The sequence below is a fragment of the Podarcis liolepis genome (assembly GCF_965112155.1).
Source record: "Podarcis liolepis genome assembly, chromosome: 1".
In the NCBI taxonomy this organism is placed as follows: domain Eukaryota; kingdom Metazoa; phylum Chordata; class Lepidosauria; order Squamata; family Lacertidae; genus Podarcis; species Podarcis liolepis.
Window position 1 is genome coordinate 66,909,900 of NC_139554.1, and position 17,403 is coordinate 66,927,302.

Sequence of the window (17,403 nt, forward strand, 5' to 3'; positions counted from 1 at the left end):
ATAATAATAATAATACCCCGCCCATCTGGCTGGGTTTCCCCAGCCACTATGGGCGGCTTCCAGCAAAATATTAAATACGATAAAATAAAATAAATGAAAGAAGCGCCGTCACAATCCTCCACTGATGCCCAATTCTCGGGGGACGACCGTCCACTTGAGCAGATTCGGGAAAAGGACGGGAGGAAGGAGGAGGAGACGTCGCTGCTACCAGAGGAGCGGGGCGAGAGAAGTGAGCGCCGAGGGGCGACGATGCCGCCGCTGCAGCCACCACTTCCTCGGAACGCGGCAGGCGCCTGCAAGAAGAGCCGGCCGCCGCGGAGCAGCCAACCCGCGCCCACCGTCCCGCGCCTCGGAGCCAAGCCGCCCGCAGCAGCAGCAGCAGCAGCAGCCCTCGCGCGGTAAGCGAGCTTCGCGCTCTCCACCCGCTTCTCCTCCCTCCCTGCTGCCAGGCGACGCCTCGCGAGCTTTCCGCGCCTACCTCTCGCGAGAGCAGGGGGCAGACGGCCGGCCGGGGCCTAGTAGCAGCGACAGTTGCCGGCTAGAGGCAGCGGCGGCGAGGGGGAAGCGCGGCGAGGCTGGAGCCCCGGCGCTGTGGGGCGCAGCAGGTGAGGAAAGTGGGAGGGCGGCGGGAGGCCCTTTAAGCCCCCCCCGGGGGTTGGTTGGGGCAGAATGGGAGGGTCGGGCAGACGGTGGTCGGCAGGCAGGACAGCGGGCGGCGGCGGCCACCGGTTGTTTTCTCCCACAGAAGCAAGTCTGGGCCGGAGATCCGAAGCGTCGCGGTGGCGGCCAGGTCGGGGCAGGTGGGCGCTGCTCGTCTGCGCTGGCGGAGGGCGGGTGGCCGTTACCAGGGAGGTCTATAAAATGAGGAGAGTCAGCGGTTGTTGGGAAGCTGGGTACGTGTGGTGGTGGGTGCCGCGTGGTATTAAGATACGTTTGTGTGTACACGCGTATACCTGACTCTGTGTGTATGTGTGACGCGCGTCAGATGCGCGTGTATCTGCGTCTACCTGACAAGTGCGGCAAGACAGGTTTCTCTAGGAGGGGGGTATCTGTTTTAAAACCCATGTGGACCACAAAGAGTTGCGAGGAAGGAAGGGCGGGATTGAGGTGGTTATTATTATTATTATTAATTTATTTATAGGCTGTTTACGGCCTCGTTCATGGTGATTCCCGGTTCCCAGTGCCCCCTCCTTCCTCTCCTGGTGCTCTTACCGTTTTCACCGACGGGCTTGTTGGGCGTATGGCTGCTCCCACAGAAGTGCCTTGTCACGGGTAGCTCACCTTTGCCCCCTTCTTTGCCACATCCTGCCCTTCTGGAAGGGTGTTGGGGGGCATATTGGGGAAAGCCCGGGATGAGGAGGTGGAGAGGTTGTGTTGGGGGTGGGGGGAGAGTTTTAAGAATACAATACTGTACTCAAAAAAGTTGGACTGTTTTGAATTTTTTAACGGAAAACATAGATTTATGGGAAAAGTTGCCTTGTAATTTTCCCAATATATGTGCTGCTCTTTCTGTGGTTTATTCTGACTTCGGTGTTCTAAAGAGATCAGGCTTAAAATATTTCTAATGTTTACTTGGGAAGATAAGGGATGTTGTTTGTGCCACAAATCATTTACAGTGTCGTTTGTAGTTTTTTTATTACTATTATTAGAGTTGGCTACCAGTACAGGAGAATGCAGTTGGGTCCAGTAATTCCAGTATCCCCATATCTGTCACATCACTCGTTCCAGACTTATCATTTCTTCTTTGATCCTTGTGTCATTCATGTAATTCAGTTGGTGCCACTGTTTAGTATTGTATTTCACTAATTTGAAAAATATTTTCTAACAATACTTTTGATGTCATGCCACATACCTTCTTTATAAATTGTTTTTTGTTGGCATCCGTCATCTAACAAAAATTAAATTCCAACAGATGATACTTAGCTAGTTTCTTTCTTTTGGATAGGAGTTACTGGTTCACATGGTAAACCAAACCTTGGCTTAGCTGACACACTGCACTGACTTTAGGACTAGGAAGGAACAAAGTGGTTACAATTTCCTCTCCTCTCCAGTAACCTACACATTCCTGCTAAGCTGTGGTTTGGCTTGTGTGTGAATGTGGCCATTTTGTCAGTTCTTTTATTATTGCAGTGTTAAAAGTTTTAAACCATAGATACTTAAGACATGTAAAATGTTTGAGTACTTTTCTTATATTTCAAAACAATTTGGGTATATTAATGGACGTGTTCAAATATATACACACTTAACTTAGATTTGTGTTTAAGCTGTACACTTCCTGGAAAATAATAGAAAGCGCATCAGACTAATCTACTAGATTGTATCATGACAGTAGATTATGGATGGCATCCAACACTAGTCATATTTTGATTTTAGTGGGTCTGCTCTGAATACAACTAATATTGGAGATCATCATAAATATTAAAAAAAATGTTATTCTTGTCTAAATAGAGATTTTAAGCCTCATTAAATCTGTGTGGTGCTTCAGTGAGACACCATGTATCTTTTGTAGTATAAACATCCCGTTTTATTGTAAAACAGTTAGCACTTATTATCCTGGAATTTTACACAACAGGCCTTTATGTTTTCTTCATCTCCTCTGCTTCTTCAAAACCTACAACTTCATTATTTTCCTTTCACAAAATATTTGCAAATACTAAACTAGTATGCTTGGATCATTCTGTTTTATTTCTTTTGCCTTACTTTGGGAGATGCTCCATCACAATTTTTCATTAATTTCTCTCCAGCCTCCTCCAACAATGCCCCCTTCATCATAGTAATGTAGAACAGTATTCTGGCTTTGGTAAGTAAAAGGAGAGACTTAAATCCGGACAGAAATAGGAATATATTTATGAGAGCATTTTAATTATGTAAATATCAGTATCAATAATGTGATTCCTAGAGGCATTGGGCATAAAGGCAAAATGTCCATAATTCTTAAAAATAACTACATGCTGCTGTGAATTATTATTATTATTTATTAAATTTGTTAGTCACTTTATGTTGCCTAGGGCAACCCAAAGCAACTTACAGACAAACAAGCAAGACAATAAACCCCGCATAGATACAATAAAACCAAGAGGAAAATTAAATACTGTACATTAAAAAATCCCACCCTCTCCTAAAAGGCTACAAATAGTTAAAGCCCTGTTTACAGAGGAAAGTTTTTGCTTGGTGCCAAAAGATATGTAGTGAATGTGCCAGGTGAGCCTCACTGGGAAGAACATTCCATAAACAAGGGAGCCGCCTCAAAAAAAGCCCACAGAACAGTTGCCCCCCTCCAGACATGAAGAAGGGCCTTAGATTATGATTGCAGGGTCCGGGACAGTTCATATGAGGAGAGGCAGTCCTTGAGGTATTGCCAGCAGTTTGAATTTGGCTCAATCACTAACTGACAACCAGCGCAGTTGATCTAGGATTGTCATTATATGCTAAACCGTCTTGCCCTGGTGAGCATCCTGGCTGCTAAAGTTTCTGAACCATCTTCAGAGGCAGCCCCATGTATAATGTATTGCAGTAATCTAACCTAGAGGTTACCAGAGCATAGCTGACAGGTACAGCTATGGCCACCAGCCACAACTGATGGAAGGCACTTTGTTGCCACCAGGGCCACCTGAGCCTCAAGTGACAGCTATGGATCCAGAAGTACCCCCAATAATCTTAGCAGGTGCCACAATATTGGTAATGCAACACATTTTGGCTGCTCAGATCTTTAAATAATGCCTGTAATTTGTTATGTATTTATAACCTGCTTTTCAATAACTATCATAAAGTGACTTACAAAGTGCAACCAACACAATATAGTTTAAAAACATTTAAAACATCTTCATCATAACATAAAAAGATATTTGAAAATTAGCTGTCCCAGGAACACAACAGTTAAAGATGTGATATTATAGCTTTAACAATGGTTGTTCAGTTCTTTATTATTGTGGAATGTTTTAAATGGCGTTTTAATTAAGTTGTAAGCTTCTCTGTGCTTCTGTTTGTGAGGAAGGTTGGGATAGATAAAAAAGTAAATAAACATTACTAAAAGCCAGCACATAACCTCAACAAATACCTAAATACACAAAACCAAACCACAGTATCACTTTCACAGCTCAGTTTATATTAATCACTGAAGGCCTTGGAAAACAAATGTGTCCTCCCGGCCCACTTAAACGGGATGTCATGCTGTTAAACATGATGACAACTTTCATTAAAATAGAAAACCAGCTGTTAAAATTTTTACTTTGTGAAGGTCCAAATGGATATTTGGTAGAACTTTAGACAATGACTGAAACTGGAAAAGAAAATAAGGTGCTGTTTCCTAAAACTTCAACATAACACTAATGTACCTTAACTGGTGTAAGCTCCTCATTATTCTGAAGTAGCAGAATGCTTACCACCCCTCCTCCTCATTCCACCAGTTGTCTTAAGAGGCTGGTTCCCAATATATCACAGTGGAACAAATAAACTGCTAATTGATAAAAGTTCTCCAGAGGAAGTTTCTTGACATAATGTAATTTCATGTGCAAAACTATGTTATAAAGTGTCACTTATCTTGTATGAAAGCCATGACTTGAACCTAGAGACGTTTACTTCATCAGACAAGCCTATCTGGCCCCAATCATCTTATTTAGTATCATGGGACAGGGAGGGTGACATGTAAGAAGAAACAAGGAAGAAAGAATGTGAGGGTAAATGGGGAAGAGATATTTGAAGATGAGGACAGATGAAAAGGAAAGGGGAAGAAGAGTCGGGTAACTAACCCAAGATTTGCTGGGATACGAGAGTTTGGATTTGGCAGATCTTAGTCTTTCCCAGTTGAGCCAGGTAGATTTTTATTTTTATTTTTATTAAATTGTTATATCTTCTTCCAAAGATCTCAGGGCACTTCACAGCATAAAATACAAGATAAAAACACAAAATACATAATAAGGACAAGAAAACAAACAAACCAATAACCCACAAACACATTTGAAAGGATAATCAGCCAAAGGCCTTGTTGAAGAGGAATTTTCACCTGGTGCCTAAAGGTGTATAATGAAGGTGCCAGCCAAGCCTCCTTTGGGGAGCCACTGCAAAAAAGGCCCGTTCTTGTGTTGTGGTAGAGGCACACAAAGACGGGCCCCCAATGGCAATTGCAGGGTCTGGGGCAGTTCATATGGGGAGGGGTGGTCCTTGAGGATTTTGGTCCTGAGGCATTTAAGCTTTATAGGTCAAAACCAGCTCTTTGAATTTGGCCTGGAAACTAGTTGGCAACCTGTGCAATTGGGCCAGGATCAGTGTAATGTGCTCATACCATCTTGCCCTGGCAAGTAGCCTGGCCATCAAATCCTTCACCTGCTGAAGCTTCTGAACCATTTTCAGAGGCAGCCCTATGTAAAATGAATTGCAGTAATCTAACCTAGAGGTTACCAGCAAATAGACAACAGTAGTTAGGCTGATCTCACCCTGGCTTAGTCTGCAGTGCAATTATGCTGATGCAAGACCCCAAAAGGGGCATTCCAGAGTGTGGTAGAATGGGGCAAGAATAAACTTATACCTATTCTAAACTTTTAGCTTGGTCATATTGTGTGACTTTGGGCTCATTGCTCAGAACTGACCCCCACACTTTCTTGCCAGTTCAGGTGACAGTAGACTCCCCCCCCCCAAGCCTCCTGAATGGAATTTGGAAGAGCAGCAAGTTCTGCCACCATTGATTATGCTAGTTCAAAATACACCACCTTTCTACAGTTAGGAGGAGGAGGATTATATTTATATCGTGCCTTTTCATACTGGGACTTAAGGCTGCTTACAAATTAGAACAAGACAGATAAAATTCAAAAAGCTAAAAACATATAAAAATAATCATTAAAAATAATTAAACTCAAGTAGAATGAAAACAATATAAAAACCAAATCTGTTAAATTACAAGTGATAAAACCAATAAAAACAGCACAGCGCTATTAAAGCCCTTTCCTTAAAAAACACACACAGTAAAGTGGAATAAAGCATTGTTGCTTTGTTAATGCCTCATATCTTCAGGTATTATCCCTTCACTTGTTACATAGAAAGAGCCCAGAGTTTAGTGGTTAGCACACCATCTAGTTCAAAATTCATTTATTTATCTACACAGTGGTGCTATCCATGCCTGTGATGGTGTACTTTACAGAGTTTTATAATGAAAATACAAGCCACTATCAGTTCCTTGGGGGAAATATAAATGTAGCCCTTGGGAAGATAAAGACAAGAGTGTGTGTCTTGATAATAAGAATCCAGGCAGGGAGGGAGAAGACTGAGGAGGAGCTTCCTCCACTGGAAAAGTTGTACAAAGATCTACCTATAAGAGCATTGACTTAGAAAAGTGTTGCAGAAGCCGAAGGCATAGAAGGAGTCCAGGGGGAGGATTGTCCCAGTTCTCAATGTCGCTGCTGCTGTCCTTGATAAAGCAGACGGACACCTTTATCCCATGACATGAGAATTGCAAAGCCAATTTCAGGAAAACTCAAATTGTATAGGGAAGTTGTAAGTTTAAAACAGTTTCAGTTCCTTGCATATTGTTTATTTGTAAGGTTCAACACAGTCAGCAAAATGGACCAACTAAAGTGGAGTGACCAGGAATAAACAGTCAGCTTCAATAGCCTGGGAGCAAGGGAAGTGAAAGCCTTGCTTGAAATGGCCCTGAAAACAGATATTAGATAATGTCAGAGATGGTTACAGTTTCTGAAAGCTGTGGCATTTGCTAGTATATGGATTTACATCTGAGCTAATTAGAAATCTGATAAGGTGAAGCTATGAAATGAGATCATGTCAGTAGCCTGATCAGTAGTACCCATATTTAAATACAGTGCTCTTTGAACCAGAAGCGTAAGGCCTTCTGCTTAAAAGTTGCACCTCGGCTCCTTCACATGATCACACTTCTGATCCAGTTGATTGTCTCATTATTGGATTGATTTGATCTTAAATGTAACACATTGCTTCTCAGTCTAATACTGGTTCATTTAATATGATGGGTATGTAATATGACAAATATAACTTTTATGTATTTTTTAGATTATTCAAAGCACTTCACATATTATTCAAATATACTTTACAATAACACTGTAAAATCAGTGAGTGTCATTCCCATATTGTAGAGATGGGACTACGTAAAACTGTGAGAATAGGAACTTGTCTTAGGCCACCTTGGGAATTCAGGCAAGTGAGGTTTGAACAATGGTCTTTCCAGTTCACAGCTTCCATGTCTAATGATGATATTTGCTGAGTCTCTTCTTGTGGTTAGCATTTATTGAGATTAATTGTATAAATTACAAATTGAAATGAAAAGAATTAAGATTTTAATGAAGCCTTTATCATGACATTTCTCTCTAACCACTCTAGTCTATTTAGAGTATAATAGCAGAGACCCAGTATGTGTATATTAACAAACTACATTCTTTTTTCAAGTCAAAGGGAGATCAGGGCTATATATTTGTGATTCAAATACAGTCTGACAGTTAGGTAGAAACAACAGTTATACAGTGGTACCCCGCAAGACGAACGCCTCGCAAGACGGAAAACCCGCTAGACGAAAGGGTTTTCCGTTTTGGAGGCGCTTCGCAAAACGAATTTCCCTATGGGCTTGCTTCGCAAGACGACAGCCCATAGGGAAATCTCAGGGACAGCGGGGAAGCGCAGCGCGTCTTCCCCACTGTCCTCGGACCTCCTCCCGCCGCCGGCTTCGGAACGAAGCTCCGATGCCCGGCGGCGGAGGGGGAAAGCCTCCTCCCGCCGCGCGGCATCGGGACGAAGCCCAGATGCCGGGCGGCGGAGGGGGAAAGCCTCCCGCCGCCGCGCGGCATCGGGACGAAGCCCCGGTGCCGGGCGGCGGAGGGGGAAAGCCTCCCGCCGCCGCGCGGCATCGGGACGAAGCCCCGGTGCCGGGCGGCGGAGGGGGAAAGCCTCCCGCCGCCGCGCGGCATCGGGACGAAGCCCCGGTGCCGGGCGGCGGAGGGGGAACGTCTCCCCCCGCCGCGCGGCATCGGGACGAAGCCCAGATGCCGGGCGGCGGAGGGGGAAAGCCTCCCGCCGCCGCGCGGCATCGGGACGAAGCCCCGGTGCCGGGCGGCGGAGGGGGAGCGTCTCCCCCCGCCGCGCGGCATCGGGACGAAGCCCCGGTGCCGGGCGGCGGAGGGGGAAAGCCTCCCGCCACCGCGCGGCATCGGGACGAAGCCCCAGTGCCGGGCGGCGGAGGGGGAGCGTCTCCCCCCGCCGCGCGGCATCGGGACGAAGCCCAGATGCCGGGCGGCGGAGGGGGAAAGCCTCCCGCCGCCGCGCGGCATCAGGACGAAGCCCAGATGCCGGGCGGCGGAGGGGGAAAGCCTCCCGCCGCCGCGCGGCATCGGGACGAAGCCCCGGTGCCGGGCGGCGGAGGGGGAACGTCTCCCCCCGCCGCGCGGCATCGGGACGAAGCCCAGATGCCGGGCGGCGGAGGGGGGAAAGCCTCCCGCCGCCGCGCGGCATCGGGACGAAGCCCCGGTGCCGGGCGGCGGAGGGGGAAAGCCTCCCGCCGCCGCGCGGCATCGGGACGAAGCCCCGGTGCCGGGCGGCGGAGGGGGAAAGCCTCCCGCCGCCGCGCGGCATCGGGACGAAGCCCCGGTGCCGGGCGGCGGAGGGGGAACGTCTCCCCCCGCCGCGCGGCATCGGGACGAAGCCCAGATGCCGGGCGGCGGAGGTGGAAAGCCTCCCGCCGCCGCGCGGCATCGGGACGAAGCCCCGGTGCCGGGCGGCGGAGGGGGAGCGTCTCCCCCCGCCGCGCGGCATCGGGACGAAGCCCCGGTGCCGGGCGGCGGAGGGGGAAAGCCTCCCGCCACCGCGCGGCATCGGGACGAAGCCCCGGTGCCGGGCGGCGGAGGGGGAGCGTCTCCCCCCGCCGCGCGGCATCGGGACGAAGCCCAGATGCCGGGCGGCGGAGGGGGAAAGCCTCCCGCCGCCGCGCGGCATCAGGACGAAGCCCAGATGCCGGGCGGCGGAGGGGGAAAGCCTCCCGCCGCCGCGCGGCATCGGGACGAAGCCCCGGTGCCGGGCGGCGGAGGGGGAACGTCTCCCCCCGCCGCGCGGCATCGGGACGAAGCCCCGGTGCCGGGCGGCGGAGGGGGAAAGCCTCCCGCCACCGCGCGGCATCGGGACGAAGCCCCGGTGCCGGGCGGCGGAGGGGGAGCGTCTCCCCCCGCCGCGCGGCATCGGGACGAAGCCCAGATGCCGGGCGGCGGAGGGGGAAAGCCTCCCGCCGCCGCGCGGCATCAGGACGAAGCCCAGATACCGGGCGGCGGAGGGGGAAAGCCTCCCGCCGCCGCGCGGCATCAGGACGAAGCCCAGATGCCGGGCGGCGGTGGGGGAAATCCTCCCGCCGCCGCGCGGCATCGGGACGAAGCCCCGGTGCCGGGCGGCGGAGGGGGAACGTCTCCCCCCGCCGCGCGGCATCGGGACGAAGCCCCGGTGCCGGGCGGCGGAGGGGGAAAGCCTCCCGCCGCCGCGCGGCATCGGGACGAAGCCCCGGTGCCGGGCGGCGGAGGGGGAAAGCCTTCTCCCGCCGCCCGGCATCGGATGGCTTTCCTGAAGACTTGGGGTGGGAGGAGGGTTTTCCTTCCCACCGCCAACATTCAGAATGCTGTTCTGAATGTTGGCGGTGGGAAGGAAAAACCCTCCTCCCACGCAAGCCCCGGGAACAGAGGGAAAGCGCTGCGCCCCTTCCCCTCTGTTCCCGTACCTGTGCTGAAGGCTTGCGGTGCGGAGAAAAGCCCTTCTCCGCATCGCCAGCCTGGCAAGCGGTTTCCCTAGGAACGCATTAATTGATTTTCAATGCATTCCTATGGGAAACCGTGCTTCGCAAGACGAAAAACCCGCAAGAAGAAAAAACTTGCGGAACGAATTAATTTCGTCTTGCGAGGCACCACTGTACTCCTGTATAAATCTGCCTTCTTACGGTAGCTTCAGCAGAGAGACCTTGCCAAAAATGGCTTTCAGTATTATTACATGTACTATGAATTTGAGTCCTGGTTTGAGGGCTAATGGGTTCACATCTCTAAAAGGACGGGACTAGCCTTCCCTCCCTGCAGATTTCTTTTCTCATAGGTAAATTCCTTCTCCCAGAGCAGCCTTTGAATGCCTTCATACTTTGAAGGCAAAGTATGGAAGTGGCATTTGACTGGTCAAAACAACAAAAAGTCGACCTTTGGTCACTTGAAGGGTCACATACTTAACTACTTAAAATGATAATTTATCAGTAACAAACTGAAGTCACTATGCTAATTATATAGTTTTGTTCTTCTTAGAAGCATAATGCATTTAGATTGGCAGATGCCTCTAAACTAGTACTGTACATTATTGATTTCACATATTACCACAACATGGTAAGTAGCTGACCGTCCAGATAACAATATTTTACTGGTCAGTTGACAGCCTCTCCAAATCATGCAGGCTACCAATTTTATTTCTTTCAAAGCCACACAGGACCTACTTGCTCTGTTTTTCTTACCTACCTTCATGTTCAGTCACAGCACTGAGTGAATGGATGATTTCCTATTTTTCTTGAGATGTTTTCTTCCCTTGATCTTCTCCTGTCCTCTATAGTCTTGATTCTTTTAAGTTTTGGATAATTTTGCATTGCTCGGAGCTTCATTGTATATATTCTCTTGTAGACCAAAGAAGCAGATTGTTGATGAATTTAGTAACTACTTGTTACATCTGGTTTGGCTTTGAAATACTTCATATGAGTTTTTTTTTAATAGCTCCGATGATTACACTGTCTAAAGAAACTTCATTCCCCCCCCCCACCTCTGTTCACCTGTGCAAACAGATGATGATTTTTATGGGGATCGAAACTAGGACTATGCTGAGATTCAAAGTGTTTATCAGAATATATACTACTAGTGGGGAGTTCCCAGCACTGCCCAGAAATACATACATACATACATACATACATACAAACAAACAAACAAAAATCTGCTTTTTAAATAGTGTAATTTGCAAGTTTTGGGGTTGTGTTTACACACATGTACACACGCACTGACCTGGCTGTGGAGAACCTGATCTAGTACCAAATTGGTTTTTTGGGGGAGAGGGGCAAGCGTGATGTTGAGCCAGCAAGTCAAGAAACCAGTTTAATCTAAGCAAGCCTGAACCAGGATATTATCTCCATGCATATGGAAATCTAGGCTGTTGAAGAGAAATGCTGTGAATATTCAAAAGCTCTGAATACATGCTAATTATTGGCCAGTATTCAAAGAACTTGACCCTTGTCAGATGAACTGAAGGGGGCTTTTGCCTTCTTTCAGACAATGAACTGAGCAGGTTTCATGGCAAAGCATAAATTCAAAACGTACCTTGGATTAGGTGAGAGGAGGTACCAGCCATTCAAAGGAAATGGTGAAAACTTCCAGTGTTATAGCATAAATGGGAGGCTATGAGACCACATTTTGCTATCTGTCAAAGACAGATATTCCTATGAGTCATGCATTAAAGAACCTAGAGTATCTTGCGTAAACTGTTGATGCATGTGCAGTTAAGCATTTTTGTATGTACTATTAAAAGGTAATTAAAGAGGCTGCTATCAGTGTTCCATGTCTGCAAACATTCATGCATATAATTAAAACTGACTTCCCATAGTGGAAATGTCTGTAACATTGCCAAGTTCAGGTTTGTTTGCTTCTAAAAGTCTTGTTATGTTGACTGTGTGGGTGCATGTGAATAAATAGCAAAATGCTTCTAATTTTGCTTTTTTATTATTATAAATGGCATTTTAAAGGACAATGCTGCTCTTTTAATGTAGGTTATGAGTGCTGGCTGTATGCTTTTCAGAGCAGTAGTGTGAGGAAGCTTGGAGTGGAATGGCAGGACGGCCTCATCCTTATGACAGTAACTCCAGTGATCCAGAGAATTGTGATCGAAAATTGCATAGTAGACCCCGTAAACTTTGTAAGCATTCAAGGTAGGTAGCACATATGCTGTATAGCATCTCAAAACTTTAATCCAAATTGATTCTGAAAAACTATTGAAAAGTTTGATGCTCTCAGTAACAGATGATAAACATCATTCTGAGTGAATGTATCATTTTTTGTATCTTTATTGAGCTTGTTAATCACTTCTCACTTCTGCCAGCTGTAGCCATCTGAGAATGTGTAAAATACAGAGTTCAGTTGACCAATTATTGATTATTTCATCAAAACTTACCAAAAAAAACACCTACCTGGGTAGAAAGATGTTAAATGAAACAAGTACGCCACTAGGTATAAATTATACACATCTAAGGCAATATATATGGTCAAATGAATAATCTGAATAAGTTTTGTCCTGTCAGCAATACTATCAGATAGCAACACTATTTGACATACTTGTCTAACTACAGATTTTTTTCCCTTCTGTAACTTGACTCTTACTGTGCTGAACCAATAGGTGAAGGCATTTGATAGTAGAAATAATTGCTTTGCAGCTTGCATTGCCATAATAAAAAATGTTAAGCAAATTAACACCTGGCATCTTTTCATGGAATAACTTTAAATTTAGAAGTTCATATACATTCATTGTAGTTCAAAATGATCCTCTCTGCCTCGCTGGGTATTGAAGTATCCATTGCAGAGATGGAAAAATAGGTCTAGAATATTACTGACAGAAGGTATCAGTTCAGTGGAAAATCTGTAAATACAGTTTATGGTGCCTTGCTTATATAAGCACTGTAACCTTGCTACTTTAGCACTAAAAACATGCTGTTGGTTTAAGACTGTTAACAGGATACCTTAGAAGCTACTGTGCTTATATGCTGCCTTGATTAAGGTTACCAGACATTCCCCAGGACAATCCCTGGATTTACAAATCAGTCCCCATACAAAATCCATTGAAGTTGAAAAGTGTCCCTGGATTCATTGAAAAAAATCTGGTAACCTTAGCCTAGATGGCCTTAGTCAGCTGGTGTATATCGAAAAAGCTGTCTGTGAATCATCTAAGAAAAGAATGGTGAGCAGGCATATTCTAGGAAGCCGCTTTCCAATTTGGAAATTTACTGTTTCTGGAAAAATCCACTCGGTCCTCAGCCCTGGGTCAGAAGTGATATAAAGCCCGATTTCAGCAGGCTTTCACTAGATGGGGATACGTTGAGTCAGCTAGAATAGCTTGTTTGCTTAATATGCATTGGCACTGCAAAAAAATGTTGTTACTTACCCTGAGCCTAGGACATCAGGCTTGGTTCAAAAGACTGAACTGCAAACTGCAAATTTCTGTTGTAAGAAATCGTGCAAGTAATACAAATGAAAATAAAATTGTATTATATGAATAAAAGTAATTGGCAGCTAGCTTTGTTTTCTGATTTCTATACCACCTTTTATCGAAGGATCACAGGGTGGTTTACAGTATAAAACACAAAAATGCATGACTTTAGTGTTAAAAGTGTACATTTGGAGATAACGTTTAGAACAGAGAACATGGGTCATTATGCTGTGTTTATTTTTTGGAATATTATGGAAAATCTCACAACAAAATTGTTTTCAAGCGTTTTAAGATCTCAAAAAAACAAACAAACAAACATTTGTTACCAAAGTTGGGTACAGGGACATCAATAACAAGTACTCTACTGCAAAACTATGGCATGCTCCCCTTCTAGACTCAGGGTGTGAGAACAATTGTTTGATTACACCAAAAGTCTTGAAAAAGGCACACAGATAAGCAGAGTGCAAAAACTGACTATGCCATGGCACAAGAACATTTGTGGAAGCTGTTTGCTAGAGAATTAAATACTGGATCAATCTTGTATTATTTTTGCAACTCACAAACAAAATAATAATCTAACATTTGGGGTCATGTGACACTTTACAGATGAGCATAATTTATTATGAGGGGCTTCCGTCCTTTCTGGAGTTAGAAAGAGCTAAATATTTGTTTGCTTTGATAGTTGCTTGCATTTTTGAGTTAAGAAGAGCTCTGCTGAATCAGACCAAAGGCCCATCCAGTTGAGCATTCTTTTCACAGTGGCCAACCAGATGTCTGTGGAAGCCCACAAGCAAGTCTTGTCCCCTCACATCAGCGGCTTAGATCTTGGTTTGTAATTGTATAACTGAGAAACATTGAAGTTGTAGAAGAAACTCTGGTTAGAGCAGTTACGGTGGCTCCTGCTTATTTTGCACAGGCAGTTTCTTAACCTGAGTTATCTTGACTGTTGCCTTTCTCTCCTATATCTCTAAACAGGGTGGCTTTTATTAAATATCTTTAAATATCCAAGCAAACCATATGATCCGAAATGAAACTCTTTGATAGTTTGTGTTTCTCTGAATGACTATAAAATCAGGCATGAAAGATGTGTGATAGAATAAACCTTTTCCCTTGTTTTGTTAGTTTATTGAAATCTGACAAGCTGGCAGGACTAGAAATAGCTTCACAGATGGCATTTGGCAATATACCAAGCAGCTCTTCTCTTATGCGTTCCTTACACTGTCCATCAACTATGTTAGCCAATGGCTGCTCAGAGATGAGGAAACGGTAAGCATGAATTCAGCTTACAGGAGGCTGTGAGGTCAGACGTCAGTACTGCACTGTGCACGGCTGAGTCAGTGGCTGTGAGAAAATGAATTGAATTAATATCTAGGGGGCTTGCGTCTCTGAGCACTTAATGGACTGAATAGCTGTAACAGGATTGTTACCCTTGAGGGTGAGAGGAAAAGAGGATGCTAGAAAGTAAGGCAGGCTAATGGTGCAGAGGAGTACTGAGAGGAGGATGGAAATAGCAAATATGCTGAACTTAGCAAGTAATGCCAGAGGATGCTGAGCTGGCTTCCAAATCTACCGCCTGGAAGGGAGCGGATTTCCTTTGTACTTTGGTCTCGATATTTTCCCCATGTTTTTGTGTTTCTTCCTTGTTCTACGCCAAAAGCAGGTGCGTAACCATTAATAATCTGAACAGCATTTAGCAGGAGCTGGAATGCAAAGAAGACTAACTGTCCTTTGTGTAGTCTGATCTCTTTAAATGTCTGATATGACAAAGAGCAGATGTGTGTGTGCATGATCTTTTGTCTCAAGGAAAGACTGTAATATAAACAGAAATGTTATTGTTGGGGTGTTAAGATGCATTTATTTAGCTTAATTTAAGAGGAGTTGGAAGTTTGTATATCCACTCAAATGCAGTTTCTTAGAAGGGGCTATTTTTAAGTTTGGTTGACTAGCTTTTTTAGTGCAAGACAGAATATTCTTTTATTGTTGTTTGAAAGATTCATAGACAAAAGTTTTTGTAGGTGTAATGTTTATTTGAATGTACTCTATCACTTAGTCAGGAAGATAAAAAGATTTGGTTAGTAAGTCTCTGAAAGTGTTGGCATTTTTTTCTTTAAAGGTACTCTAAAATCTGAGTTTTCTAATTGTTAGTCCCTACACACTTCTTTAAACTATGAATATTGAACATGCTTCTTAAATCTGTAGTTTTAACATGTTGCTTTACAGCTCCTAGAGTTGTGCTGTATATACTATAAATGCTTATGGCTGATAAAATAGTTGCTTTCATTTTAGTTGACTTGATTTTTTTTTGTATCTGCATCATTTATTGCATAATTTTATTTTTATTGCATTTTTAGTGCATTATTTTTGTAGTGTAGAGCATCATATGAAGTTGTTTAAAATATGAGGAAATTGATGGTTTTATATACAAAATAGCTGATAGAAATTAATGGGTTGTTTTTCTTAAGACTAGTTTGGATTAGTTCAAATCTAATACTGTACTGTACAATATAGAGGCTTCTTAAAGTTACATGTATGGTATGTGCTCTGTGCACATCAATATGTTTGTGTGAAGTGACTTGCAACAAACAGTTGCTTTATGTGGTTTGTTGTTGTAGGAAGACAAATAGTGTGGAGTCATCCATTCATGTTGCAAGCTACTACATTGGAATGGCTGGGTGATTCTGTGTGATAATGTTTTGAGTTTACAAACGAGGGTTTATGTCCCCTTCAAATTACCAGGTTTGGGCAGCAATCTGTATTCTAGGTGCACATGTGTTAAAGTACTATGGCTAACTTTTTTTTGGCCTGAGGGCCACATTCATTCTTGATCAACATCTGATTGCTGCATGCCAACGGTGGAGGTGCCCCCGCCCCATACATATATCAACAGACACACAGCCCAAATGATCATTCTGATGACTGGGAAGTGGGTGATTTGCATCTCCAGTAGGAAACTGGAAGCCCCTCCCCCGGGTTGTGCCTGTTCCAATTCCAATTTTTCTTTTGGCTACTGGCACTAAAATGGGTGGGGTTGTGGAAAGGGCAGAAAAACTGCTCGGGGGACTGAGTCACGCCCCCCTACATTACAGTAAAAGTAAAGGACCCCTGGATGGTTAAGTCCAGTCAAAGGCGACTATGGGGTAGTGGCGCTCATCTCACTTTCAGGTTGAGGGAGCCGCCGTTTGTCCACAGATAGCTTTCTGGGTCATGTGGCCAGCATGACTAAACTGTTTCTGGCACAACAAAACACCGTGACAGAAACCAGAGTGTACTGAAATGCCATTTACCTTCCCACCACAGTGGTATCTAATTATCTTCTTGAACTGGTGTGCTTTCGAATTGCTAGGTATGCAGGAGCTGGGACAGAGCAGTGGGAGCTCACCCTATTGTGTGGATTCGAACCGCCAGCCTTCTGATTGGCAAGCCCAAGAGGCTCAGTGGTTTAGACCACAGCGCCACCCACATCCCTTACATTACATTACATTACAGTGCATGCTTCCAAAGAACTGTGCTAGCTCCTCTAAGTAACTTGTAATTTGACTGATATTTAGCAAACAAAGACTAAAATATGCCATGTTATTTTTTAAGAGAATATTTTAATTTCTGTTTTTTCATAATATAAGCAAACAGTAGCAAATAAGAATAACCCAAATGGAGGTATACAAAATCTCAAATACAAGTTATTCTGTTGCTATAGCAGTTTTTGTTAGTTGAGTAATGAGTTGTCAGTGGTCTTGGAGTTGAGTGTGTGTTCACAAATGATAGGAAGCTAAACAATGTGTCAGCAAAGTCACTTTTTTTGGTCCTCCGTCGTAAGTTTTTCTGCTTGTGCAATTTACCAGACATTGCAATGCCAACAGCTAAGAGTTAAGCCAACTCCAGTTTTCCATTGTCTACCTATTATTAATTTAAGTGTATAAATACATCATTTTTCCAATAGCCAAAGGAAGTTGAACTGAAATCTTTGATGAGGGGGTAAATAATCAATTAAGTGCACTTACTGAGTTTAAATATTAACATTCAACAAGTTCCAATGTTTCACCTGGAAATTTATTTTTATTAAAATGTTTTAAAACATTTGATTTCATTCTGAGTCATGGCAGTTGAATAACGTACTCAGAGGTTTTTTAGATTTTAAGAAAACAAATGAAGGCACAGAGACCTGTTAATACACTAAGCGGCAACAGAAGCACAGTTTTTGGTGAC

The 17,403-nt window shown here is 44.7% G+C and overlaps 1 protein-coding gene across 9 annotated transcripts in view; it reads left to right on the forward strand.

The window, feature by feature from the left end:
• The first annotated feature begins 362 nt into the window (after window positions 1-362).
• Window positions 363-17,403, forward strand: part of BTBD10 (BTB domain containing 10) — a 31,535-nt gene continuing 14,494 nt past the window's right edge. The window contains exons 1-4 of one of the 9 annotated variants that reach the window (XM_083478015.1): window positions 518-605; window positions 2,745-2,800; window positions 11,771-11,929; window positions 14,323-14,466. In XM_083478015.1, the coding sequence (XP_083334141.1) occupies window positions 11,829-11,929; window positions 14,323-14,466 (245 nt within the window). In that variant the 5' untranslated portion in view covers window positions 518-605; window positions 2,745-2,800; window positions 11,771-11,828. Of the gene's footprint in view, window positions 606-2,744; window positions 2,801-11,770; window positions 11,930-13,882; window positions 14,029-14,322; window positions 14,467-14,534; window positions 14,861-17,403 lie in introns of those variants that run through there. The other 8 variants (XM_083478012.1, XM_083478021.1, XM_083478019.1 and 5 more) reach the window with 8 other exon arrangements.